Source organism: Sciurus vulgaris (assembly GCF_902686455.1).
Source record: "Sciurus vulgaris genome assembly, chromosome: 1".
Lineage (NCBI taxonomy): Eukaryota > Metazoa > Chordata > Mammalia > Rodentia > Sciuridae > Sciurus > Sciurus vulgaris.
This window is the reverse complement of record NC_136461.1, coordinates 113,159,548-113,186,254: the sequence shown is the minus strand read 5'-3', so window position 1 is coordinate 113,186,254 and position 26,707 is coordinate 113,159,548. Positions and strand designations below refer to the sequence as shown.

At 39.7% G+C, this 26,707-nt stretch overlaps 1 protein-coding gene and 1 pseudogene across 3 annotated transcripts in view; one reads left to right on the top strand and one right to left on the bottom strand.

Moving 5' to 3' along the window:
* The first annotated feature begins 1,458 nt into the window (after window positions 1-1,458).
* Window positions 1,459-26,707, top strand: part of THEM4 (thioesterase superfamily member 4) — a 45,791-nt gene continuing 20,542 nt past the window's right edge. For both annotated transcript variants that reach the window (XR_013765238.1, XM_079148219.1), the window contains exons 1-4: window positions 1,459-1,665; window positions 4,324-4,510; window positions 20,662-20,815; window positions 21,637-21,747. Coding sequence is in view for 1 of the 2 variants with exons in the window: in XM_079148219.1 (XP_079004345.1) it covers window positions 1,597-1,665; window positions 4,324-4,510; window positions 20,662-20,815; window positions 21,637-21,747 (521 nt within the window). In the remaining variant the exon portion in view is untranslated. The remainder of the gene's footprint in view (window positions 1,666-4,323; window positions 4,511-20,661; window positions 20,816-21,636; window positions 21,748-26,707) is intronic.
* Window positions 7,505-8,919, bottom strand: LOC306666244 (mediator of RNA polymerase II transcription subunit 7-like; annotated as a pseudogene). The gene has a single exon. The product of its transcript is annotated as a mediator of RNA polymerase II transcription subunit 7-like (transcript).

Sequence of the window (26,707 nt, the reverse complement as noted above, 5' to 3'; positions counted from 1 at the left end):
CTAACTGTCCATACCCCACCTGACAGAAAACAAGGACCCTGGGACACTTCTCCTCAACTTCGCCCTCTCTCAGTGGGAAACAGCCTGGGAACACTTTCCTTGAAAGAGAAGTATCTTGCAATAACAAAACCTTATGCCAGCTCTGTGTTTTCTCTATAATCTTGCTTAATCTTTCTTCAGTAATTATCAGTAGCAGTCAGGTCCTTTCTCTGCTGACCCAGTCACCTTCCCATCCCTTTTAAATACATACATACATATATATATATATATATATATATATATATATATTTTTTTTTTTTTTTAAGATGTTGGTAGATCTTTATTTACTTACATGTGGTGCTGAAAATCGAATCCAGTGCCTCACACATGCTAGGCAAGCGCTCTACCACTGAGCCACAAACCCCGCCCCCATCCCTTTTCTTAATCGTTTGAATCTAAGGACTGAAGTATTCTGGAGCCCGGTTACCACTACCGCAGTTCGGTGCTGGCGCCAGCTTTTATTCTGCACTTGGCTGGCTGAGGAATGGTACTCATCCTTTTTACATTCATAATAAACAAGAATAAACAGAGGCCAGGAGCAATTTGAAGAGTTTGTGTAAACTGTTATTAAGTGATAGCAGGGGTAGTTTGAATTCAGAGACGACTAATGAAACTGGAAGTCAGTCAACCCACGCATCCAGCAATTCTCCTTACTATTTCTATTTGAAAAAGTCCAAGTTAGGGACTTGTTATCTACCCATTGCTTAATTGAGCGAGCAAGCGCCTTGGGAGAGGGCTGGAACCGCTAATCCCTCCATCCTACCCCGCGGGTACTTGGGGATTGCACCCAGGAATTCAGTTCTATTTCATTCTATTCATTGAACTCAAGGGCGCTCAACCACTAAGTCACATCCCCAGCCTTTTTAAATATTTTATTTATAGATAGGGTTTTCGAGTGTTTAGAACCTCTTGAACTCGGATTCTTCTGCCTCAGCCGCCCGGAGCTGCTGGCATTACAGGCGTGTGCCACCGCGCCGGGCAATTCGATTCGATTCTTGACGATCCTCTTGCCTTCACCTCCCCAGTCGCTGGGATTACAGACCTGCGCCATCACATGAGGCGGGAAAGTCGCTTTTTAGTCTTATAAATGCTCTGCACTCACCAGACTCTCTATCAATCAACCGGATCCAGGCATCATCTGTGCCCTATAGGAAAACATTTTATTCATGCCACTCCTTGTCTGAGAACCTGTCCATCGGAGGGACCTTAGTCTTTCGCAGGTTAGAAGAACTAACTACTTGCGGGCAAATCCCGCGGAATCCGCCCGCGACGGTGGTGGAGGACGACCGCTAAACCTCCAAACTCAGGATGGGTGCCAGGGCCCAGGAGGTTCAGAGGCGGTCCCACCCGCCTCTCCGGCTTTTGAGTGGCTCCGGCGCCTGGTTGGGCGGAGGCTCTTCCGGGAAGGCAGGGCGGGGCCAGGAGCCAGCCGCTGGAGCCTAGAGCCTCCACCGCCCCTCCTGGCGCTCGTCCCGCCCGCTTCCGCCCCTCTTGGAGGTAAGCCGACCTGCGAGGGAATGCGTCTGCCTCTTCTGCGGCAAGCGGGCTCTCGCAACCATGCTGAGGACCTGCGCCAAGCGCCTGCGCACGCTCGGGTCCCCGCTCGGCCAGCCGGGAGCGCAGCGGGTGAGTCCGGGGCCGGCGGCGGGCGGCGGGGCCACACTCACGGTCGGAATCCAGCCGGATCGCCTGTCCGCAGACTTGCCCAACTCTTCGCTCGGCTAGCCGAACTCTGCGCCCGCGCCGATCGGCAGCTCTAGTAACGCGGCCTCAGGAATACTTAAGTTCTGAGATTCAAACCATTAAGAAACTAGAAGGGAAGGTGACTTGGTTTTGAAGCAGCGTGCATTGTGCTTGACCCTTGCACTAATCAAGAAAGGTTAAGCAAGGTTACACAGAAAGCACGAGTTAGAGCTGGCATCTGAACCCACATCGCAGTTTGGCCCACCGTGACGGACCTTGTGGGAAGAGCACGCCCTCTGCCGGGGTTTAATCCTGATCCCTCTGACTCGTCTGATTTCTAAGAATGACAGCCAATTTGGGAAAGGATTGATAGATGCTTCCCTGTTTGTTGGATAATGTTATCCCCACCCCCCTCTAAATCTCTAAATCAGTTTTGTCGCCTTTAAAGATTAAGTGAGATTATGTAAAGAAAACGCAGTGCCTGGAACTTTAGTGTTCAATAAGTATTGTCTGTTCTTATGTTTGTTTTGCTTTGTTAGTGTATTCAGTTAATATTGGTTAAGTTCCAACAATATGCCAGGCATTATTGGCCCACTGATGCTATTTTTAGATAAATAAGAAACAATCCTTTTTCTTAAGAAGCTTACTACAATCTAGTTTGGGAGAATGGTGTCGAATTGCAAAATTAAAATCTGTGTATGCATCTTTATTAAGTTGTTTAGCTTTCTACTAAAAAGTAATAAATGCAGATAGATGGTTAATCATGTACCATCTTGCCCATTGAAAAAGAAAATGTGCTGATCTTACAACAAAGATGTTTAATTATATGTGGGTGCTTTGTAATCTGTTTTGAGAATATTTAAGTATTAGTATTTACAGGTTTTATTAGTCATGATTCTTCTCAGTAACTTTAAAAGGACATTAAAAGAAGTAATACCTTCTTACAAGTTCCACTTTTATAAACGTGTAACCAAAGTACAGTCTTTACTTAGTACAACAGAAGATAATGATTATCCCTGACATTTATTCCCTTTCACAGTCTATGCTGTGAAATTTATTAGTGTATTTACTTGCAGTACCTCTTAGTTCTTACCTCCTTGAACTGACACTTAACATATTTTTATTTCCCACAACATTATAGCATCAAAGGTAACAAACTCAACTGAATTTGGATTGGAAATAATCCAAAAGAGAGAAAAGACTATATTCATAATGAACATTTTAATTTAGAACAGCAAAAGATTGGAACAACTTAAAAGTTCATCTTAAATGGTTGAATTTATAGTACATCCATTTAAAGTACTAAAAGTGATTATAGTACATCATTTAAAGGACTATTTCTCTACTGTTAAAAATGTTGATATCTAAGATTAAGAACATGAGAAAGTGAATACTAAATACTTTAAAGCAACAAAAGCTACAAAATTATATTTCTTACTGAGATTACAAACATTAAGAAAAATTACATTTAAAAAACTTGGAGGAGGCACAGAAAGACAAATACCTCCCTCATAAATGGAAGTTAATTTAAGAGAAGTAGAGAGGTAGAATAAAGAGGGTCACTAAAGACTAGGAAGAGGAGGAGAAATACAGGCTGGATAACCAGTACCAAAATACAGTTAAATTGGAGGAATAACTGCTTTATAGCACAGTAGGATGACCACTTTAGGCTTTAATTTTGTCAACTGTAAAGTGGGGATAGTAATTAGTGCCTACTTCATATAGTTGTAATAAAGCCCTTCAAAACTTTCATGCCTCCTGGATTTTGCACAAGGTATTCCTTTGTCTTCGATACTCTGTCCAACTGGCTCATCTCTGTTTGACTAATCAATACTCAAGTCAAAGAACTCAATCTGAGACCATTCCCTTGTGGTTTAGATTCCTGTGCATGCCACACTGGTATATTTCCCCCCAGCAACACTGGTATACTTTTTATGTGGAGGATAATGTCTATCCATCTCTGTTGCCAGTGTCTGGCCCACCTGGGATTAATGCTGCCTTTGCCAATAGCTAGCTGGGTGATGTTGGGTAAATTATTTATCTTCTCTCAATCTCCTATTTCTTTCAAGGAGGTTGAAATTTCCCTTCCATTTTGAAATGACAGTCCTCTGGAAGAAGAAATGCAGTAAGATAGTCTCAGAAAGCTGGAGAATAGCCAGGCACAGAAGCACACACCTGTAATCCCAATGACTTGCAAGACTGAGGCAGGAGAATTGTGAGTTCAGAGCTAGCCTCAGCAACTTAGCGGGGCCCTGTCTCTAAATACAGTATTAAAAAGGGCTGAGGATGTGGCTCAGTGAGTGCTCCTGGGTTCAATCCCCAGTACAAAAAAAAAGAAAGAAAGAAAGAAAAAAAACTGGAGAATAGGCCAGGTACAGTGTCACACACTATAATCCCAGTAATTCAGAAGGCTGAAGCAGGAGGATCACAAGACAAGTTCAAGGCCAGCCTGGGCAACTTTGTGAGACCCTGTATCAAATGAAAAAATAAAACACGACTGGGTTCAATCCCTAGCACCAAAAAATAAAAATAAAAAAGGTGAAAGAATATGTTATGAAATAGTGTACACCTCTATTACTCTTTCTTTTCTCTGTGTTTCAGAGATCATTTTCTTCTGAGAAATTCATTCATAAGGACTATGCTCTCCCTAACCCCAGCTGGAGCAAGGACCTAAGACTCCTCTTTGACCAGTTCATGAAGAAGTGTGAAGATGGCTCCTGGAAACGTTTGCCATCATACAGACAAAATTTTCCTGAAAAGATTCAAGAATTCCAAACCCTTTATCTTGGTAGGAGCAATCACTTTCCTATCAGTAATATTTGAATGTCAAATATAAAACTAAGAACAGATTGAAGCACTAGTTATTACTTGAAAAGAGGAGTATAGTTCAGGAGTTTCTATAGTCCTCAGTTTTATAGGCCAGAAATCTTTTTTTTTTTTTTACTTTTTTTTTTATTGTAAACAAATGGGATACATGTTGTTTCTCTGTTTGTACATGGCATAAAGGCATGCCATTTGTGTAATCATAAATTTACATAGAGTAATGTTGTTTGATTCATTCTGTTATTTTTTCCCTTCCCCCACCCCTCCCACCCCTCTTTTCCCTCTATACAGGGCTTTCTTCCTCCATACTTGCCCCCCTCCCTAACCCTAACTCTAACCCTAACACTAACCCTTCCCTCCCCCCATTATGTGTCCGCATCCACTTATTAGCGATATCATTCGTCCTTTGGCTTTTTGAGATTGGCTTATCTCACTTAGCATGATATCCTCCAATTTCACCCATTTGCCTGCAAATGCCGTAATTTTATCATTCTTTATGGCTGAGTAATATTCCATTGTATATATATATATACCACAGTTTCTTTATCCATTCATCAATTGAAGGACATCTAGGTTGGTTCCATAGTCTGGCTATAGTGAGTTGAGCAGCTATGAACATTGATGTGGCTGTATCTCTGTAGTACGCTGATTTTAAGTCCTTTGGGTGTAGGCCAAGGAGTGGGATAGCTGGGTCAAATGGAGGGTCCATTCCAAGTTTTCTAAGGAATCTCCACACTGCTTTCCAGAGTGGTTGCACTAATTTGCAGCCCCACCAGCAATGTATGAGTGTACCTTTCTCCCCACATCCTCGCCAACACCTGTTGTTGCTTGTATTCTTGATAATCGCCATTCTAATTGGGGTGAGATGGAATCTTAGGGTGGTTTTGATTTGCATTTCTCTTATTACTACAGATGTTGAACATTTTTCCATATGTTTGTTGATTGCTTGTAGATCTTCTTCTGTGAAGTGTCTATTCATTTCCTTAGCCCATTTGTCGAATGGATTATTTATATTCTTGGAGTAGAGTTTTTTGAGTTCTTTATAGATTCTGGAGATTACTGCTCTATCTGAAGTATGATTGGCAAAGATATTCTCCCACTCTGTAGGCTCTTTCTTCGCATTGCTGATAGTTTCCTTTGCTGAGAGAAAGCTTTTTAGTTTGAATCTATCCCAGTGGTTGATTCTAGCTTTTATTTCTTGTGCTATGGGAGTCCTGTTAAGGAAGTCTGATCCTAAGCCAACATGTTGAAGATCTGGACCTACTTTTTCTTCTATAATCTGCAGGGTCTCTGGTCTGATTCCGAGGTCCTTAATCCATTTTGAGTTTAGTTTTGTGCATGGTGAGAGATATGGGTTTAGTTTCATTCTGTGGCATATGGATTTCCAATTCTCCCAGCACCATTGTTGAAGAGGCTATCTTTTCTCCATTGCATATTTTTGGCACCTTTGTCTAGTAAGAGAAAATTGTATTTATTTGGGTTTGTGTCCGTGTCCTCTATTCTGTACCATTGATCTACCTTTGTATTTTGGTACCAATACCATGCTGTTTTTGTTACTATTGCTTTGTAGTAGAGTTGAAGACCTGGAATTGCAAGACCCCCTGTTTCACTCTTCCTGCTAAGGATTGCTTTAGCTATTCTTGGTTTCTTATTCTTCCAGATAAATTTCATAATTGCTTGCTCTATTTCTGTAAGGTACAACATTGGAATTTTAATTGAAATTGCATTGAATTTGTATAGCACTTTAGGTAGTATGGCCATTTTGACAATATTAATTCTTCCTATCCAAGAACATGGAAGATCTTTCCATCTTCTAAGTTGTTCTTTAATTTCTTTCTTTAGTGTTCTGTAGTTCTCATTGTAGAGGTCTTTCACCTCTTTTGTGAGATTGATTCCCAAGTATTTTTTTTTTTTCGAGGCTATTGTGAATGAGGTAGTTTTCCTAATTTCTCTTTCTGAAGATTCATCACTTATGTATAAAATGCGTTGGGTTTATGAGCATTGATCTTGTAACCTGCTACTTTACTGAATTCACTTATGAGTTCTAAGAGTTTTCTGGTGGAATTTCCAGGTTCCTCTAAATATATAATCATGTCATCAGCAAACAGGGATAGTTTGAGTTCTTCTTTTCCAATTAGTGTCCCTTTAATTTCTTTGGTTTGTCTAATTGCTCTGGCTAGAGTCTCAAGAACGATGTTGAATAGAAGTGGTGAAAGAGGGCATCCCTGCCTTGTTCCAGTTTTTAGGGGGAATGCTTTCAGTTTTTCACCATTTAGAATGATATTAGCCATGGGCTTAGCATAAATGGCCTTTACAATGTTAAGGAATGTTCCCACTATCCCTATTTTTTCTAGTGTTTTGAGCATGAAGGGGTGCTGTATTTTTTTTTTTTTTCTTAGTCAAAACAAATTTATTTCTTGCTCACATAAAATCAAATTAGGTGGGAAAGATGTGGAGTTAACAAAAGGAAGAACTAGGCCTCACAATCATTCAAGGTCCAAATGACATTCTTTGCCATCTTCAAGTGGCTTCCAGTTATTTTGGGTATGCCATCTAAATAGCAGAAGGTATAAACAGGAGGATCATGCAAGAAATTTTAACGGGGCTCATCTGAATTCCTACTGTGTAGAACTTAGTCACATGGTCTCATATAGATGCATAGTTCTAACTCAGTATATGTGTCCCTTGCTGGGCAGCCATACCTAAGTAACGTATCTGAAAAGGAAGCAAAAATTTTGGCAGACATCTAGCAGTCTCTGCCACCAAACCCTTTCTCCATTGCAGGCTTCCAGCCTTAAGCAAGCCTGAGCTCAGATTTAAAGGAAATGGGTATTTAACTACATAGATGTCTTAATTACTAAAACAAATGCATACAACTGAGAAGGCCGGTCACAGTGGCACATGCCTGTTATCCCAGTGGTTCAGGAGGTCAAAGGCAGGAGGATCGTAAGTTCAAAGCCAGCCTGAGCAAATTGGCAAGATCCTATCTCAAAACATAAAAAGGGCTGGAGATGTAGCTCAATGGCTAAGAGCCCCTGGGTTCAATCCCCAGTATAAAAAGTAAATATTAAAAAAAAAAAAAAAGGACTTACTACTTGAATAATTGGAAAAATAACTTATGAAATTCCCACCTCAACATTCCATGTAGGTTAGGGAGAAGAGGCCGAGATAGTGAGTGTACAGGAATAGACATGAGGAAGAGTTCCTGTTTTTTAATTCTTCTGGGTTCCTCTTTCAACATGCTTTTTGGAGATTAAGCAAACTATTTAATGAAATAGTCTAAAAATTTCATACTTTCACATTTGTATCAATATCCTTTATCCATCATTATTCAAGCATATAACAAGATACTTTTTCAAGGATGACAGCCTGCTAGTTAGTACTAAGGATATCTTCAAAATTTTATTGCTACTCGAAAAATCGGAATATCCCACACAACAGCAAACACTTTACGTTTTAAGGTGATTTCTCTTATGTAGGTGTATTCATTTGCCTAATCTTGTTACACAGTGAAATTACTGCCTAAGGCATCTCACCACTGAAAAACTGGTGTCAAGAAAAACAAATTCCTTTATATTTTTAGTTATACCTCTGTTAAGACTGCCCAAAAGTGAGGACTATATGATGTTATTTATCAAAATGAAAAAAAGAAGAGAAATATCTTTCATGGTCTTTCATTCATTTCATCAATTAGAACACACAAAACAGCATCTTTCTCTATAATCTGGTCCCTTCTATGACCTGAATTTTCTCTTTGTTGTTCATTCTGTCCAGTACAATTATTGCTATCATCAGCATCCATTGGCTCAGTTTTTACTCTCATCCCTGCTTCAGAATGAGGCAAATCATCAGGCAAGGAAGCCAAACAATTCTGAATCATCTCAATTACTCGTTCCAGGTGCTTCTGAAACCTCTCAGCTGTTTCAAGTCGTTGACGTTTCTGTACCTCCATCATGACTCTCAAGGTCTCTCTTGCTTGGTGGGGTCAGTATTCATTTATAAGATGATGCACATGTACAAATAGCAGCTTAAGATCTTCTAGCTTCTCTTCTTGTTTTATACTCCCAGGGCTCCTTATCAAGATATCTAAAAGGTCCAAGAAATTAATAAGGATAGACATATTGAGTTTTCTCAGTTCCTTCTTGTGATCAAATTGCATAGGATGAAGCCGTTCAATGCCCTGACTTTCCAAAGGACGGATGATAAGGTCATCACACTGGAACTGGTTGCCAAACATCATATAACTGTCTTTAATTGGAGGAGGTGGCTTGGGAGCTAAGCCTTCCTGAATATTTTCATCTGTATATTCCTTGATATAGGAGGTGGTGGAAGTGCACTCACTTGTTGTGGTTCACCCATTGTAAAAGATCAAGAACCTCAGCTCTCAGTTTTCCCAGGCAGCAGCCTTCGCCACTGCAGCCGAAATCCCGGGGTGCTGTATTTTATCAAATGCTTTTTCTGCATCTATTGAAATAATCATGTGATTCTTGACTTTAAGTCTATTGATATGGTGAATTACATTTATTGATTTCCTGATGTTGAGCCAACCTTGCATCCCTGGGATGAAGCCCACTTGATCATGGTGCACTATCTTTTTAATATGTTTTTGTATGCGATTTGCTAAAATTTTGTTGAGAATTTTTGCGTCGATGTTCATTAAGGATATTGGTCTGAAATTTTCTTTCCTTGATGAGTCTCTGTCTGGTTTAGGTATCAGTGTGATATTGGCTTCATAGAATGAGTTTGGGAGGGTTCCCTCCTCTTCTATTTTATGGAATACTTTGAGAAGTATTGGAATGAGCTCTTCCTTAAAGGTTTTGTAGAACTCGGCTGAGAACCCATCTGGTCCCGGACTTTTCTTTGTTGGTAGGCTGTTGATGACTTCTTCTATTTCAGTACTTGAAATTCATCTATTTAAATTGTGTATGTCCTCCTCATTCAGTTTAGGCAATTCGTATGTCTCTAGAAACCTGTTGATGTCTTCGAAATTTTCTATTTTGTTGGAGTATAGATTTTCAAAATAGCTTCTAATTATGTTTTGTATTTCACTCGTGTCTGTTGTGATATTTCCTTGTTCATTCCGAATTGTAGTGATTTGGGTTTTCTCTTGTCTTCTCTTTGTTAGTGTGGCTAGAAGTTTATCAATTTTGTTTATTTTTTCAAAGAACCAACTATTTATTTTGTCAATTTTTTGTATTGTTTCTTTTGTTTCAATTTCGTTGATTTCAGCTCTGAGTTTAACTATTTCCTGTCTTCTACTACTTTTGGTGTTGGTCTGTTCTTCTTTTTCTAGGGCTTTGAGCTATAGTGTTAGGTCGTTTATTTGTTGAGTTTTACTTCTTTTATTAAATGTGCTCCATGAAATAAATTTCCCTCTAAGTACTGCTTTCATAGTGTCCCAGAGATTTTGATATGTTTCTTTGTTCTCATTTACCTCTAAGAATTTTTTAATTTCCTTCCTAATATCTTCTGTTATCCATTCATCATATAATAGCATATTGTTTAATCTCCAGGTGTTGGAGTAGTTTCTGTGTTTTACTCTTTCATTTATTTCTAACTTCAATCCATTATGATCTGATAGAATACAAGGTAGTGACTCTATCTTCTTGTATTTGCTAACATTAGCTTTGTGGCATAATATATGGTCTATCTTAGAGAAGGATCCATGTGTTGCTGAGAAGAAAGTGTATCCGCTCTTGGTTGGATGGTATATTCTATAAATGTCCATTAAGTCTAAATTATTGATTGTGTTATTGAGATCTATGGTTTCTTTGTTCAATTTTTGTCTGGAAGATCTGTCCAGTGGTGAGAGAGGCGTGTTAAAATCACCTAGTATTATTGTGTTATGGTCTATTTGGTTTCTGAAATTGAGAAGGATTTGTTTGACATACATGAATGAGCCACTGTTTGGGGCATAGATGTTTATGATTGTTATATCTTGCTGATTTATGCTTCCCTTAAGCAGTATGAAATGACTTTCTTTATCCCTTCTGACTAACTTTGGCTTGAAGTCCACATTATCTGAAATGAGGATGGATACTCCAGCTTTTTTGCTGAGTCCATGTGCATGGTATGTTTTTCCCCATCCTTTCACCTTTAGTCTATGGGTATCTTTTTCTATGAGGTGAGTCTCTTGTAGGCAACATATTGTTGGATCCTTCTTTTTAATCCAATCTGCCAGTCTATGTCTTTTGATTGATGAATTCAGGCCATTAACATTCAGGGTTATTATTGAGATATGATTTGGTTTCCCGGTCATATGGTTCATTTTTTAAATTTTATTTATTTATTTATTTGACACTACTTGGTTCCTCCTTTATTTGACAGTTCCTTTAGGATAATTCCTCCCTTTGCTGATTTGTTTCTTCGTTTTTCATCTCTTCCTCATGGAATATTTTGCTGAGAATGTTCTGTAATGCTGGCTTTCTTTTTGTAAATTCTTTTAGCTTTTGTTTATCATGGAAGGATTTTATTTCATTGTCAAATTTGAAGGTAAGTTTTGCTGGGTATAAGATTCTTGGTTGGCATCCATTTTCTTACAGGGCTTGAAAAATGTTGTTCCAGGCCCTTCTAGCTTTTAGGGTCTGGATTGAAAAATCTGCTGATATCCGTATTGGTTTCCCCCTGAATGTAATTTGGTTCTTTTCTCTCACAGCCTTTAAAATTCTGTCTTTATTTTGTATGTTAGGTATTTTCATTATAATGTGCCTTGGTGTGGGTCTGTTGTAATTTTGTGTATTTGGAGTCCTATAAGCCTCTTGAACTTGATTTTCCATTTCATTCTTCAGATTTGAGAAATTTTCTGATATTATTTCATTGAATAGATTGTTCATTCCTTTGGTTTGTTTCTCTAGGCCTTCCTCAGTCCCAATAATTCTTAAATTTGGCCTTTTCATGATATCCCATAGTTCTTGTAGATTCTGTTCATGATTTCTTACCATCTTCTCTGTTTGTTCAACTTTGTTTTCAAGGTTAAATATTTTGTCTTCAATGTCTGAGGTTCTGTCTTCCAGGTGTTCTATCCTACTGGATATGCTTTCTATGGAGTTCTTAATTTGGTTTATTGTTTCCTTCATGTCAAGGATTTCTGTTTGGTTTTTTTTCAATATCTCTAACTCTTTATTGAAATGATCTTTTGCTTCCTGTATTTGCTCTTTTAACTGTCGATTGGTGCGATCAATCAATGCCTGCATTTGCTCTTTCATCTCATCATTCAGTGCATGCATTTGCTCTTTCATCTCATCGTTTGCTTCCGTGATCATTTTAATTATGTACATTCTGAACTCCTTTTCTGTCATTTCTTCTGCCATGCTGTCATTGGGTTTTATTGATGTAACATCTAGATTTGTTTGCGGCATTTTCTTTCCTTGTTTTCTCATATTGTTCAGGTATCAGTGGACCGCTGAGATATTGCAGATTTCCTCTATTGACTTACAATGTCCTTGAAGATTTCTGTATATATCCCCTCTTAGCCTTCAGTAGGCTGAAGTCTTGGAGGAAGTTGATAATGCGGTGCTCCACAAGGAAGCTGCCTCTCTAGGAGTGGTGGCCTTCAGGTGGGGTATGTTCCCTGCTAGTGGGCAGAGGTGCCTCCACTTGTTGACCAATGGTCATCCAAAGGGGAACTAGGCTGCAGGCTGAGGCAAGGCCTGTTTGGGCCTGTGTCTCTGGTTTTACCATCCTTGTGGGGTAACCTCACCCGGCAGGGAAGACTCACCCGGTGGGGAGGTCTCGCTGATCAGTTCCCTCCTAGAGGTTCCCCTCAATTTACAGCTACCGCCTGGGCTGGGCTGCCTTCCTCTGCAAAGTTCCCAGGGGCCCTGCCCTATCTCCTGGGCCTGGGAGCCTCACCCTTCGCAGATGAATCTCCTTAGGCTGCCCCTCTTCAGAGAATCTGCCCGCAGTCCTGGAACCTTCGCTCCACCCCTAAGCGTGTCTCTGTGTGGCTCTTCCACCAAGAAGCCTCCTAGGTCCTGGGACCCTGCTCTGCACCTAATCGCCTGGCTATGCGGCCCCTCCTCTGAGCAGCCACCTGGAGCCCCGTACAATCGCTCTGAGTCCCAGAGACCCGCCACACGCCTCTTCCTCCAGACAGCCGCCCAGTATTCCAGTGCGGTCACTAGGAGTCCAAGCAACTCACTGCGTGTCTCCTCCTCCCACCAACCGCCCGTAGCCTTGGGCAATCACTCCGAGTGGAAGTGATCCGCCCCGTTCCTCCTCCTCCTCCAGGTAACCCCCCCGGGTGTTCAGGAGCGGTCGCTCTGAGTGGCTCTGTATCCACATGACCCGCTGCACGCCTCCTCTGGGCAGCCACCCGGAGCTCTGGTGCGGCCACTCGAGACCAAGTGACCCACCGTGCTTCTCCTCCAGGCAGCCCCCGTGTTGAGGAGCGGTCGCTTTAAGTCCAAACAACTCACCCATCCCCTCCTCCTCTGAGCAGCCGCCTGGAGCTCTAATGCAGTCACTGGGAGTCCAAACGACCTGCCGTGCTCCTCTTCCTCCTCCTCCTCCTCCTCCTCCTCCTCCTCAGGGCAGGCCCCAGTGTTCTGAGTCCACACAGCTCTCCTCGCCGCTCCTCCCCTGGGCAGCCACCGGAGCCCCAGTGGTTGCTCCGAGTCCCAGCGCTGTGCTGAGCGGCCTCCTCTCCGATGCTCCCAGTTGTCCGAGTTCACTGCTCCAGTGGGGGGAGGGGTGTCTCTCCAGCAGCTCTACTTCACAAAGTTCCCTGCGTTCCGGGACTACCGCCCCATCCGGGATGCCTCCCCAACGGGAGAGACTCACCTGGCTGCTTTGAGTTGGTCCCAAGTCTCTCAATATCTCCTCTTTTGAATCCTGAGTCCTGGAGCAACATGAAATGCAGCCACCCTCTAGGCCGCCATCTTGAAAACCCAGAAATCTTAACAGTTATTTTGCCGACTGTGGGAGGATATAAAGCCTATTGTTAAGAATAAGATTATCTCTAATAGGTAGACTATTTGGTATAGACATTGTGCCTCCATAATGGGAACCAGCTGATTTCTAATTGTAGCACAGAGCATGGAGTTGGATTCTTTGTCTCACAAATTCTAAAAATGAAATCCACAGATACAAGGGTGAGAGCGAAGTAACAGAATTTATTAGAGTAATAGAAAGCAGAGCTCGCAAAGAGTAGGGATCCCTAGAGAGAGATACTGGAGAGTGGCTGTTGTCCAGGGGCTAATATAGATCTACCCGGTGTTAAGGGAGCTAGCCCCTTACCCAATCCTGAGTAAGGCATTCAGTGTCCATGAGCTTTTCCGATGCCCTGTGGTCTAGTCAGGTCACCAAGCCTTTTTTATAGATGTCTCACTATCCATTAGTTCTTTTTTTTTCCATTTATTTTTATTGTAAACAAATGGGATACATGTTGATTCTCTGTACATGGAGTAAAGGCATACCATTTGTGTAATCATACATTTGCACAGGGTGATGTTGTTTGATTCATTCTGTTATTTTTTTCCCTACCCTCCCCCCCACCCCTCTTTTCCCTCTATACAGTCCCTCCTTCCTCCATTCTTGCCCCCTCCCCCCCATTATGTGTCACCATCTGCTTATCAGCGAGATCATTCTTCCTTTGGTTTTTTGAGATTGGCTTATCTCACTTAGCATGATATTCTCCAGTTTCATCCATTTGCCTGCAAATGCCATAATTTTATTATTCTTTATGGCTGAGTAATATTCCATTGCATAAATATACCACAGTTTATCCATTAGTTCTGTAGTTTCTCTGCCCTGCTACAGAGACATGACCTTAAAGGATCCAAAGTTCCCTGCCTGTCCATTTTATTAAGCCTTTCTTCTGCCTCAGTATGGTATTAACAACTGACTAGAAACAAAGTTTTTTAAACTGGTTTTATCTCCACACCTGAGAAACTAGTCTTACTGAAGTCATCTTTGATTTTTATCTCCCTTCAAATGGAGATAATAATGCTCACCTTTACCTTTTTAGAAGATGCTACAGTGCCTAATTAGAATCTTAAATTAGACTTTTGCACTTAAAAGCAAAACCTCGCAGCACCTCCCTTTATGAGAATGCAACTTCTTCACCTTTCAGACAAACACTAAAAAAATTAGTGATTTGCCCTCCCACAAAGGGATATCCCTTTTTTAGTGGATTAGTAATTTTGCATAAAATTCTCAAAGGAGTCCATTACCTAAAAATGTTAGCAACCACTAGTTTAAAGAGTTTTATAAGTGTAAGTAGTTACTGAAACAAACAGACTGATTAGATAAATAAAGAGCATCTGAGAGTTGGAAACTTGAAAATCATCCATTTAGTCTGGGACTGCCAACTTAAGGGGGCTCTTAGGGATACCCTTCTTCCTCCTCCCCCTTGAGAGTCAGTAGCCATCTTACTTTTTATAAATATTAATTGAGTATTGTGTAGCAGGCACTGTGCTAGGCCGAGGGATATGGCAATGAAGAAAAGATGAGGTGCCCACCCTTATGGAGCTCAGTGTCTGGCCCTCTCCTTATTAAGCCACTGCTACCAAAGAAAAGCCAGTGGGCTCCCTCAGTTGTTTTATTATGAAAGAAAAGTTGGAAACTACTACTAAAATTTGACTTTTCTTCCTGTCTTTTCTTGCTTTCTGCATTAACCCTTAACAACCAGTCATCTGAATTTAACTTGAACCCCTGCAGTCATGGGGTAATTGGGACAAAGGGCTTCTTCCATTTTAGACAACTGTATTAGTGATTTTTTTTTCTTTATACTCTATTGAGCTCTAATGCTCCTGGGACTTTCATCCATTCATTGAGTTCTACCATCTGGGAAGACACAGATAAGTAGAATTCTTTCACTTGGCTTCCTTTCCTGTGTAGGAATTAGATACTTGCATCCTACTCCTGTTCACCTGCCAATTTCTCCCTGCCAGTCCAGTTTGTTGTTTTCAGGTGTTTCTCCCAGAAGGTATTTCTGTCTGCTCATATTCCTGGTTGCTTTTCCCAGGACATATTGCAGTCTGTCAGAATCGTTAGTGTTTGATAACGATTTGCTAAAGCCATGTCACACAGTTCATTTACAGTCAGGTGGCTCCCCGTGTCTTTCATGTGAGCTGTTTGTTTCCTTCACCTACTACATGCTGACTTACTGAACCTCACTGAAGAATGTTACATATAAATATATACCTAATACATTATTAGTAGTGATCTTCTTCCTCCTCCTCTTCCTCTTCCTCATCCTCCCCCTCCGCTTCTCCCTCTTTTTTCTCCTCCTTCTCCTTTTGAGTACTTTACCGTTGAGCTACGTCCCCAGTTCTTTCTATTTTTTATTTTGAGGCAGGGTCTCACTACGTTGCTGAGGCCAGCCTCAAATTTTGATCCACCTTCCTCAGGCGCGGTTACAGGCATGCGCCATTGTACCCAACTACCTTCTTCATTTTAGAACCAACCTCTAAAGACCTTTTTGGTTTCTTATTTGCAATACACAGTATTTGTTCACTCAGCAGATAACTGTTCAGCAACTCGGGAGATTGAGGCTGGAAAGTCCTTGCTTTCTTGGAGCTGTAACAGATGTTTCTGAATGACTCATTATCATTTGATCATTTAAACAGATCTTCAGATAGGAGTTTGGGGATTGTGATTTTTTTTTTCTAAATGACCTCAAATTGGCTCTTGATGTTGCCTAATGATCATATTTAGGAAATCTAGTCTGTTTACGCTCCTGCTTTCCTATGTTACTATTTCCTGCCTTTTCTGTCTTTTCATGCCTCAAATTCTTTTCCATTCTCACTCTCAGCTGATCGTATTTTCTATTTCGCTAAGAGGAAATTCTTCAGAAGAGAATCTCCAAGCTCTGGCTGCCTCATTTCTCCTCCTCCCTGCCCTGTTCCTGATGCTCTGCATCTCTTCTGCATGTGTGAACTGTCCATACTCTAGCGGGCCATTTGTGCACTGCACCCCTCCCCTTTGGGAGGATAGCTCTCTCTACTAGATCTTTCTCAGCATGCAGACACACCACAACTGTATTTCTCTTCCTGGTCTCTCTGGCACCCACTCTACTCAGCCCCTCACCCCGCATTGAACTGCTCTTGTCAAGAACACCAGTGATACTCCTGTTGCTAAATCCAGTGACCTCGCTCTGCTTTTAGCACACCTGGTGACTCCTTCCTCCTGGAACTTGGCTTCCAGGTCACCACATTTTCCCACTGCACCCACCCCTCCCTTTCAGTACTTTTATGTTAGTTCCTCCCCATCCTCAAACTTTGAATGTTCGGTTTCCCCCACATCCATCCCAGTGCTTAGTACCCCCTTCTCTGATCTCCTTTGATAATCTCATTGTCTCATGGCTTTACAGACAATCCAAAATCCAACAGTTTCCCAACTCAGTGATTGAAATTTAGTCCCACAAATTTCTGGGTTGAAATTCTGGTTCCACAATTTTAAAGCTGTGTGACCTTGGGCAAAGTACCTTTTGGTGCTTGCATGGTAGATATTTCAGTATTTGCCAAAGGAATAAATGAAACAAAAGTACAACTACTTCAACCAAGAAAAAAAAATTTGAACTTCCTTTTAGATTCTCCAATATAGAGATAAGAATTATTCTGTTTTATGAATGAAGGTAAAATTTAGCTATTAATTTTTAGGGCTGTGCAGTGATGGAGTGCTGGCCTAGCTTGCTCAAGATATTTGACTCACTCTGTAGCACCAAAAAATTTTTCTTAATTTTAATTAAGAATTTTTTAAATAATTAAAAATGTAATTAATTTGTATTTCTAATTCCATTCTAAGTAGTATCACCTCACACAATTAATTGAATGCCCTTACCCTAGTGCTTTCTGACTTCTACCTGATCAGCTCTAACCAAAATGCCTTTACAAAAGCTCCTACTGACCTGAGTACCAAATTTGTTAGGCATTGTTCATTCTATATTGTCATCTAAGCTCTCCTGCCTTTATTCCTGCCCTCCTCAAAACCCCTCTTCCACCCATCCGTCAGAGTGGTTCAGAATGCAGAGCTGATCGTGTTATTTTTCTGCCACCTTCGGCAGTTATCCCCTCCCAGATTTTAACGCAAATGTGAAACACCTGGGAAATCTTGTTAAGTACAGGTTCCGCTTCAAAAGGTCAGAGCCTGAGATTGTATTTGTGACAACTTGTTCTACCCTCCTTATTTTTCTCATTTTTGTGAGGTAACCTCAAGGTTTGGTAATCTAGACCAAATATTTTGAACTCTTAAGTAAAAAATTAGAAGAGTTTGATGCTTATCTTATCCTGATGTGAATTGGAAGAGATCTCAGAGATTTATCTCCTCATTGTATGGATAAACCACAGAGAAAAAGAGCTAGTTCTAGGACAGAGCTAGACCAAGAATTTTAATTTTCCCAATTCCTAGGCCAAGATTCTTTCTATTGTGCAATAATACTGATCCCTAATTTTAAGTTTCTTTGTCTAATTCTCTGAGTACATATAGTGTGTACATATCCATGCCAGTTGTTGGACACACAAAAGTCTAAAGGACAGGGTGACTGTCCAGTAAGATGGCCTAAGAAAAAGACATCTTCCCCTGTCCTTGCTTCTCCCAGATTTTCTTATCTCATATCTTTATCCAAGTTTATAAGTATAAATTCAATAGAAATAAAAGAAACTAGTTTTCTGCCTGCAAACCAGATGACCTATAAAAGAAAGCTAAACATATATAAGATTAAATTTTTAAATAATTGTAAAAGAATACCCTTCCCTTAAAGAAATAGCTTTCCATCTTTATTTTTAGTAAACCTACATTTTTTTTCTTTTCTTTTTTTTTAATTGTAAACAAATGGGATACATGTTGTTTATTTGTACATGGAGTAAGGCATACCATTTGTGTAATCATAAATTTACATAGGGTAATGTTTGATTCATTCTGTTATTTTTCCCTTCCCCCCACCCCTCCCACCCCTCTTTTCCCTCTATATAGTCCTTCCTTCCTCCATTCTTACCACCCTCCTTATCCCTAACCCTAAACCTAACCCAAATCCTGACACTAACCCCTCCCACCCCCCATTATATGTCCTCATCCGCTTATCAGTGAGATCATTCATCCTTTAGTTTTTTGAGACTGGCTTATCTCACTTAGCATGATATTCTCCAATTTCATCCATTTGCCTGTAAATGCCATAATTTTATCTTTCTTCATGGCACAGTAATATTCCATTATATATATATGCCACAGTTTCTTTATCCATTCATCAACTGAAGGGCATCTAGGTTGGTTCTACAATCTGGCTATAGTGAATTGAGCAGCTATGAACATTGATGTGGCTGTATTTCTGTAGTATGCTGCTTTTAAGTCCTTTGGGTATAGGCCAAGGAGTGGGATAGCTGGGTCAAATGGTGGTTCCATTCCAAGCTTTCTGAGGAATCTACATACTGCTTTCCAGAGTGGCTGCACTAATTTGCAGTCCCACCAGCAATGTATGAGTGTACCTTTTTCCCCACATCCTCTCCAACACCTATTGTTGCATATGTTCTTGATAATCACCATTCTAATTGGGGTGAGATGAAATCTTAGGTTAGTTTTGATTTGCATTTCTCTTATTACTAGAGATGTTGAACGTTTTTTCATATATCTGTTGATTGCTTGTACATCTTCTGCGAAGTGTCTGTTCATTTCCTTAGCCCATTTGTTGATTGGGTTATTTGTATTCTTGGTGTAGAGTTTTTTGAGTTCTTTATAGATTCTGGAAATTAGCCCTCTATCTGAAGTATGAGTGGCAAAGATTTTCTCCCACTCTGTAGGCTCTCTCTTCACATTACTGATAGTTTCCTTTGCTGAGAGAAAGCTATTTAGTTTGAATCTATCCCAGTTGTTGATTCTAGCTTTTATTTCTTGGGCTATGGGAGTCCTATTAAGGAAGTTGATCCTAAGCCAACAAGTTAAAGATTTGGACCTACTTTTTCTTCTATAAGATGCAGGGTTTCTGGTCTGATTCCAAGGTCTTTGATCCATTTTGAATTGAGTTTTGTGCAGGGTGAGAGATAGGGGTTTAATTTCATTCTGTTGCATATGGATTTCCAGTTTTCCCAGCACCATTTGTTGAAGAGGCTATCTTTTCTCCATTGCATATTTTTGGCACCTTTGTCTAGTATGAGAAAATTGTATTTATTTGGGTTTGTGTCGGTGTCTTCTATTCTGTACCATTGATCTACCTGTCTATTTTGGTACCAATACCATGCCGTTTTTGTTACTATTGCTTTGTAATAGAGTTGAAGATCTGGTATTGCGATACCCCCTACTTCGCTCTTTCTACTGAGGATTGCTTTAGCTATTCTGGGTTTTTTATTCTTCCAGATGAATTTCATAATTGCTTGCTTTATTTCTGTAAGGTACATCATTGGGATTTTAATTGGAATTCCATTGAATCTGTATAGCACTTTTAGTAGTATGGCCATTTTGACAATATTAATTCTGCCTATCCAAGAACATGGGAGATCTTTCCATCGTCTAAGGTGTTCTTTAATTTCTTTCTTTAGTGTAAACCTACATTTTGACTTAACCTAGAATACTCAACTTCCACACAGTTGTGTAAGTGGGGGGGAAAAAAAAAAACTATCTAAACAAGTGCAACAGTATTTGCCCAGAATATATGTGATGTATTGTGTTTCTTTTTAAAGAATGATTATAACCCATTGATTTGATTTCATAAACCCTAATGATGCTACCCCTGGTTTGGGGACTTAAAGAAAGAATCTCATTGAATATTGCACTGAACTTGCCCTGTTACTGATTCAGTATAATTAACAGGTTAAATTTATATCTGCCAGGAAAACCTTCTTCTCACTGTTAGATTATTCATTTTCTTTAAGTCTCATTTAAACCATATCTACTCCAAGAAGAATTTCTGTCTGTAGCTTACCATTTTATTCATTTTATTTAAGTGCCGAGTTTTCATTTCATGAATGTTTATTGCATCCCCATTTAGACTAACAAATCCACAATGGCAAAGATCCTATGTTCTTTTTCTTGGGACCCTCCCATTCCTTTCAATTTTGTACCCAGTTGACATTTAAATCAATCACATATGATTCTAAACACCGTGATAGGTGCTTAGCTCTATCATGGCCTTCTCTTGTACCTGTTTCTCACCCACCTGTGACCATCTACCTCATTTCCCTGCAGACTCAAGTCTCGCAAAAGGAGAACAACATGCTCAACAATTCCCAAGAAGTTTGGATGTTGGCCTGGGCTTTGAATATGTGATGTTCTGTAATGATGTTGAGAGAAAGGTACTTTGCTTTCTTCAAGTAGGTCCTCACCTGCAGGGAACACCTGGGTAAGTATGATAGCTCTTAGCACCCTCATGTGTCCAGGGAATACAAAGAAGCTATTAAAATGGTAGTGTAGATATAATTTATTGACATAGAAAAATGTTTATAATATATTATAAAAGTCATGTTACCTATATTGTTATTATTAATTAAAATTTTAATGTAATATTAAAGGGCATAGAGAATATATTATTATAGAACATAGGACAATAGAGTGTAGTTTGAGGGAGTATCATTAACATGTTAGTAATAGCCTGGCACTGACTAGATCATAGTATTATAGACCTTATATTTTTCTCTTTTTTTTTTTTTCCCCAGTAATAGGAATTGAACCCAGTGGGGCTCTGAGCTACATCCCCAACCCTTCTTTTTTTTCAAATTTTGAGATAGAGTCTTATTGTATTGTCCAGGCTGGCTACCTCAGCCTCCTACCTCAGTTTCCTGAGTTGCTGGGATTACAGTGTGTGCCACTGCACCTGGCACATTTTTTTCTTCTTATCTGCATTTTCTAAAATTCTAAACATGGAATGTATATAGTTTGTTTAATAGAAACATAATATAAATTTTAGAAGTATATTTTAGCTTTTTGTATGATGTGATCTGGTTACTCTTAAGTTCCTATTTTATACAAGTACTCAAGACTATGCTATTATGCTTTGAATTTTGGAGATAGGGATATTATTTGACATTCAATACCTTGAACATGGACTAAGTGAACCTCTCCAAAGTAATTATGTGAAGATGCTTGGATAATTTCTCCTTCTCTTGAAAGGCTTTATTTCCCACACTTCTGAGACCATTTCTCTTTCTCTGCTGTTGTAACTAGATTCGTTCACGGAGGTGCCATTGCGACTATGATTGACTCCACCACTGGTATGTGTGCATTTAGAGCTGGGGGGATTGTCATGACTGCCAATCTCAACATCAATTTTAGAAGGTAAGCACATAATAATTCTTCTCCTTAGGTGTCAGCGTCAAAAGCCCCCACAGCAGATCCTGAGACAAAGACTCGTGTGCCAGTAGTTATTAAGGAAGTTACCCCAGAGGAAACTAGGAAGGGAGAGGGAGAATCAGGACAGTGAAAGCAAGGTAGCCAACCAGGGCTCAGCTCTCAAAGTCCTGCTAAGGGTAGCTTCAACCTGATCATACAAAGGAACTCCACTGTGAAATTTATGCCTCAGAATCGACTCTCCCTCAGGCAAAGGCACATCAGTCATAGGATGAGAACTGTTATGAGACTTTAAGTTCCCAGGTCTAAGGCTGTTTAAGGAAAGCAGGTACACAGGTGCACACATGCTCCCCCACCCCCCACCATATATATATATTCCCTGCCCCCCCCGCCCCCCCCCCCCACGCAGGACCTTACTATGGCGCCCATGGAAAAACACTTTCACATAATGAATAAAAAGAATCCAAGGGGATCTGGGTGGAGCACCAACATCCTCTACATAATAAAACATAGGGGTTTTACATAATTTGCACAAATAAATAAAAGGGCAATGAGTTTGGTATCTATGAGAAACAAAGCTGAGCATGATCTTCAGTCATGCAGATATACCCCTACAGTAAACAAAGTAGTGATATTGGCACAGAAACAGAGAAAGCAATAGCACAGAACAGAATTTAAGAACAGGGAGTTCAATATATGAGGTCTCCAAGTGAGGTTTTGTGGGTTATTACCTTACACAGTAGGAAGCACTTAAGGTACAAAACATCTCCCTTTTATATAGCCCAGAGAGCCGGGTGGCTCATGTGGCAGTCTTTTGGGAACCATGCTTCACAGATTAATGGTTTACTTCTATAGGCAATTCTTAGTCCTATAGGTAATCCGTCCTATAGGCATATCCTTCTAAGGGCATTCTGTAGAAAAGGATTTTTTCTTCCAGAAAATATTATTAGTTTATTTCAGCAATTAGAAAACTTCTGGAAATATTTTGTGCTTTGTGGGCTACACAGTCTCCGGCATAACTACTCAACTCTGCCCTTGTAGCACAGAAGCAGCTATAGACAGTTAATAAATAAATATAGCAGTGTTCCAATAAAACTTTACTTACAAAAACAGAGTAGCTAGCCAGTGGTCGCTCGTTTGCCAACCTGGGCCTAGGCTGACCTGAAGATCCAGTGGGAAAAGATTAGACAGGGCCATTTGTTTTCCCTGGAAGAGTATTTCCCTCTGCTTGTCCCCTCCCCCCAATGTCTATCTGTCTTTCTCTCCCCCTAATGTATGTATGTATTTATGTATGTATGTATGTATGTATGTCTGTCTCTCTCTCTCTCTCTCTCTCTCTCTCTCTCTCTCTCTCTCTCTCTCTGTCACACACACACACACACACAGAATCTCAGGCCAGCTATTTCAACTTCTTCCTCCTCAGCTGTCAATAATAGTAACTTCAAATTAAAATTACTTAAGCAAGATTGAAAATTATCATGTAAAAGAAGTCTAGAAAAAGGCATCCTGAGTTGGTGTGGCAGTTCTGTGGTGGGCGGAGATACAAGCCCCTTCCATCTCATTTTTTGATCCAGAATAGCAGCAAGAGCCATCACATGTCCTAGATAGAAGGATTGAGGAAGAGAAGGAGGACTGTCTTCCCTTTTTAAATTTAACTTTATTTTATTGTAATAAAGACACTTAATATGAGATCTGCCCTCTTAACAAATTTTTAAGAGCACAACACAATATTGTTAACAGTAGGTACAATGTTGCTTAGCAGACCTCTAGAACTTATTCATCTTGTATAATGGAAACTCTGTGCTCATTGATTAGCAATTTTGCATTTCTCCCCTGGCCCCAGCCCCTGCTATGCACAATTCTATTCTCTGTTAGGGGAGAGTGTGCTGGGGATTGAACCAGGACCTCTCAGATGCTAACACATGCTCTACCACGAAGTGCTATACCCCAGTCCTGAGTATGGCAATTTTTGACACCATATATAAATGAACTATTGCAGCATTTGTCCTTCTATAACTGCGTTATTTCACTTAGCATAATGTCTTCAATGTTCATCCATGATGTTTCATATTGCATATTGACTTCCTTCTTTAAGGCCAAATATTATATCATTATACATATACCAAACATTTTCTTCATCTGTTCATCTGTAAATAGATATTTTGGTTGTTTCCACATCTTAGCTGTTGTGAATAGTGCTACAGTGAAAAAGTTCCAGATTTCAGTTTTTTTGTGTACACGGAAGTGGGATTTCTGGATCATATGGGGTAGTTCTATTTTTTGATCTTTTTAGGAACCTATACTGTTTTTTATAATGGCTATAACATTTCACATTCTCACCAATGATGTTGGTCTCCACCTTCTCGCCAACACTTACTGTTGGGTGTTGTGCGTGTGATGGTGAGGTGCTGAGGGTGGAACCCAGGGCGCCTCACATGATAAACACTGCTCTACCATTAAACCACATCCTCAGCCCTGTCTTGTCTTTGTTTTTTGCTTTTTGTTTTTTTGATAATAGCCATCCTAACAAGTGTGAGGTGTTATTTCATTGTAATTTTGATTTGCATTTCCCCTATGATTAGTAACATTAAGCATTTTTTCATATATTGTTGGCCATGTGTATGTCTTTTTTAGAGAAATGTCTATTCAAGTCTTTAGTCCATTTTAAAAAATTGGGGTTATTAGGGGTTTTTGTTATTGTTGTTATTGTTCTGCTATTGAGTTATAGGAATTCCTTATATGTTTTGGAAATTAGCCCTTTATCAGATATATGGTTTTGCAAATATTCTCTCCCATTCTGTAGGTTGCCTTTTTCTTTGCTTTACAGAAGCTTTGTAATTTAATGTAGTCCAACTTGTCTATTTTTGCTTGCGTTGCCTATGCTTTTTGGTATCATATCCATGAAGTCATTGCCAAGAACAACATCATAAAAGACTTTCCCCCCTCTGTTTTCTTCTAGGAGTTTTACAATTTCAGGCCTTAAATTGAAATCTTAACCCATTTCAAGTTGATTTATCTGTACTGCATAAGACAAGGGTCCACTTTCATTCTTTTGCATGTGACTATCTGGTTTTCCATTTGTTCAAGGGAGTGTCTTTTGCCCATTGTGTATTCTTGGTACACTCATCGAGCATAAATTATATAGTCATGGATTTATTTCTAGGGTCATTGTTTTGTCCATTGTTTTTTATGTCTACCTTTATGTCACTAAGATGCTGTTTTAATTACTATAGCTCTGTAATGTATTCTGAAATCAAAAGTGTGATGCTGCCGAGTGCAGTGGTGCATGTCTGTAATCCCAGCAGTTCAGGAGGCAGGAGGATCACAAGTTCGAGGGCAGCCTCAGCAGCTTCATTAGAAACTGTCTAAAAATGAAAAATAAAACATACTAGGGATATGGCTTAGTAGTAAAGTTCCCCTGGGTTTAATCCCCGGTACAAAAAAAAATTTTTTTTAAAAATCATGTGATGCCTCTAGCTTACTTCTTTTTAGGATGGTTTTGACTATTTGGAGTCTTTTGTGATTCCATATAAATTACAGAATTGACTTCTCTATTTCTGTAAAAAATGCCTTTAAATCTGCAGATCACTTTGAATAGTATGGACATTTTACCAATATTAAGTCTTCTGGGTAATGAATACAGAATGTTTTTCTGGGACTATAGCTCAATTGGTAGAGTGCTTGCCTAGCATGCACAAGTCCCTGGGTTCTATCCCCAGCACCACACACAAAAAAAAAAAAAAAAAACCACCATCTATTTGTATCATCTTTTTTTTTTTTTTTTTTTGGGTCAGTGCTTCATAGTTTTCAGGGTACAAGTTTTTACCTCTTAATTTTATTCCTAGGGATTTTGTTCTTCTTGATGCTAATATAAATAAGATTGTCTTCTTTTCTTTTTAATTTATTTTTATTGTAAACAAATGGAATACATGTTGTTTCAGTTTGTACATGGAGTAACAGCATATTATTTGCATATTCATATATTTACATAGAGTAATGATGTTTGATTCATTCCGTTATTTTTTTCCTTCCCCCCACCCCTCCCACCTCTCTTTTCCCTCTATACACTCCCTCCTTCCTCCATTCTTCTCCCCGTCCTACCCCCCATTAAGCGTCATCATCTGCTTATCACTGAGATCATTCTTCTTTTGGATTTTTGAGATTGGCTTCTCTCACTTCACATGATATTCTCCAATTTCATCCAGTTGCCTGCAAATGCCATAATTTTATTATTCTTTAGAGCTGAGTAATATTCCATTGTATATATATATATATATATATATATATATATGTATATATATATATACCACATTTTCTTTATCCATTCATCAATTGAAGAGCATCTAGGTTGGTTACATAGTCTGGCTATTGTGAATTGAGCCGCTATGAACATTGATGTGGCTGTATCTCTGTAGTATGCTGATTTTAAGTCCCTTGGGTATAGGCCAAGGAGTGGATAGCTGGGTCAAATGGTAGGTCCATTCCAAGTTTTCTAAGGAATCTCCATACTGCTTTCCAGAGTGGCTGCACTAATTTGCAACCCCACCAACAATGTATGAGTGTACCTTTTCCCCCACATCCTCTCCAACACCTATTGTTGTTTGTATTCTTGATAATCGCCATTCTAATTGGGGTGAGATGGACTCTTAGTGTAGTTTTGATTTGCATTTCTCTTATTACTAAAGATGGTGAACATGTTTAAAGATGTTGAACATATATCTGTTGATTGCTTGTAGATCTTCTTCTGTGAAGCGTCTGTTCATATCCTTAGCCCATTTGTTGATTGGGTTATTTGTATTCTTGGTGTAGAGTTTTTTGAGTTCTTTATAGATTCTGGAAATTAGTGCTCTATCTGAAGTATGAGTGGCAAAGATATTCTCCCACTCTGTAGGCTCTCTCTTCACATTGCTGATAGTTTCCTTTGCTGAGAGAAAGCTATTTAGTTTGA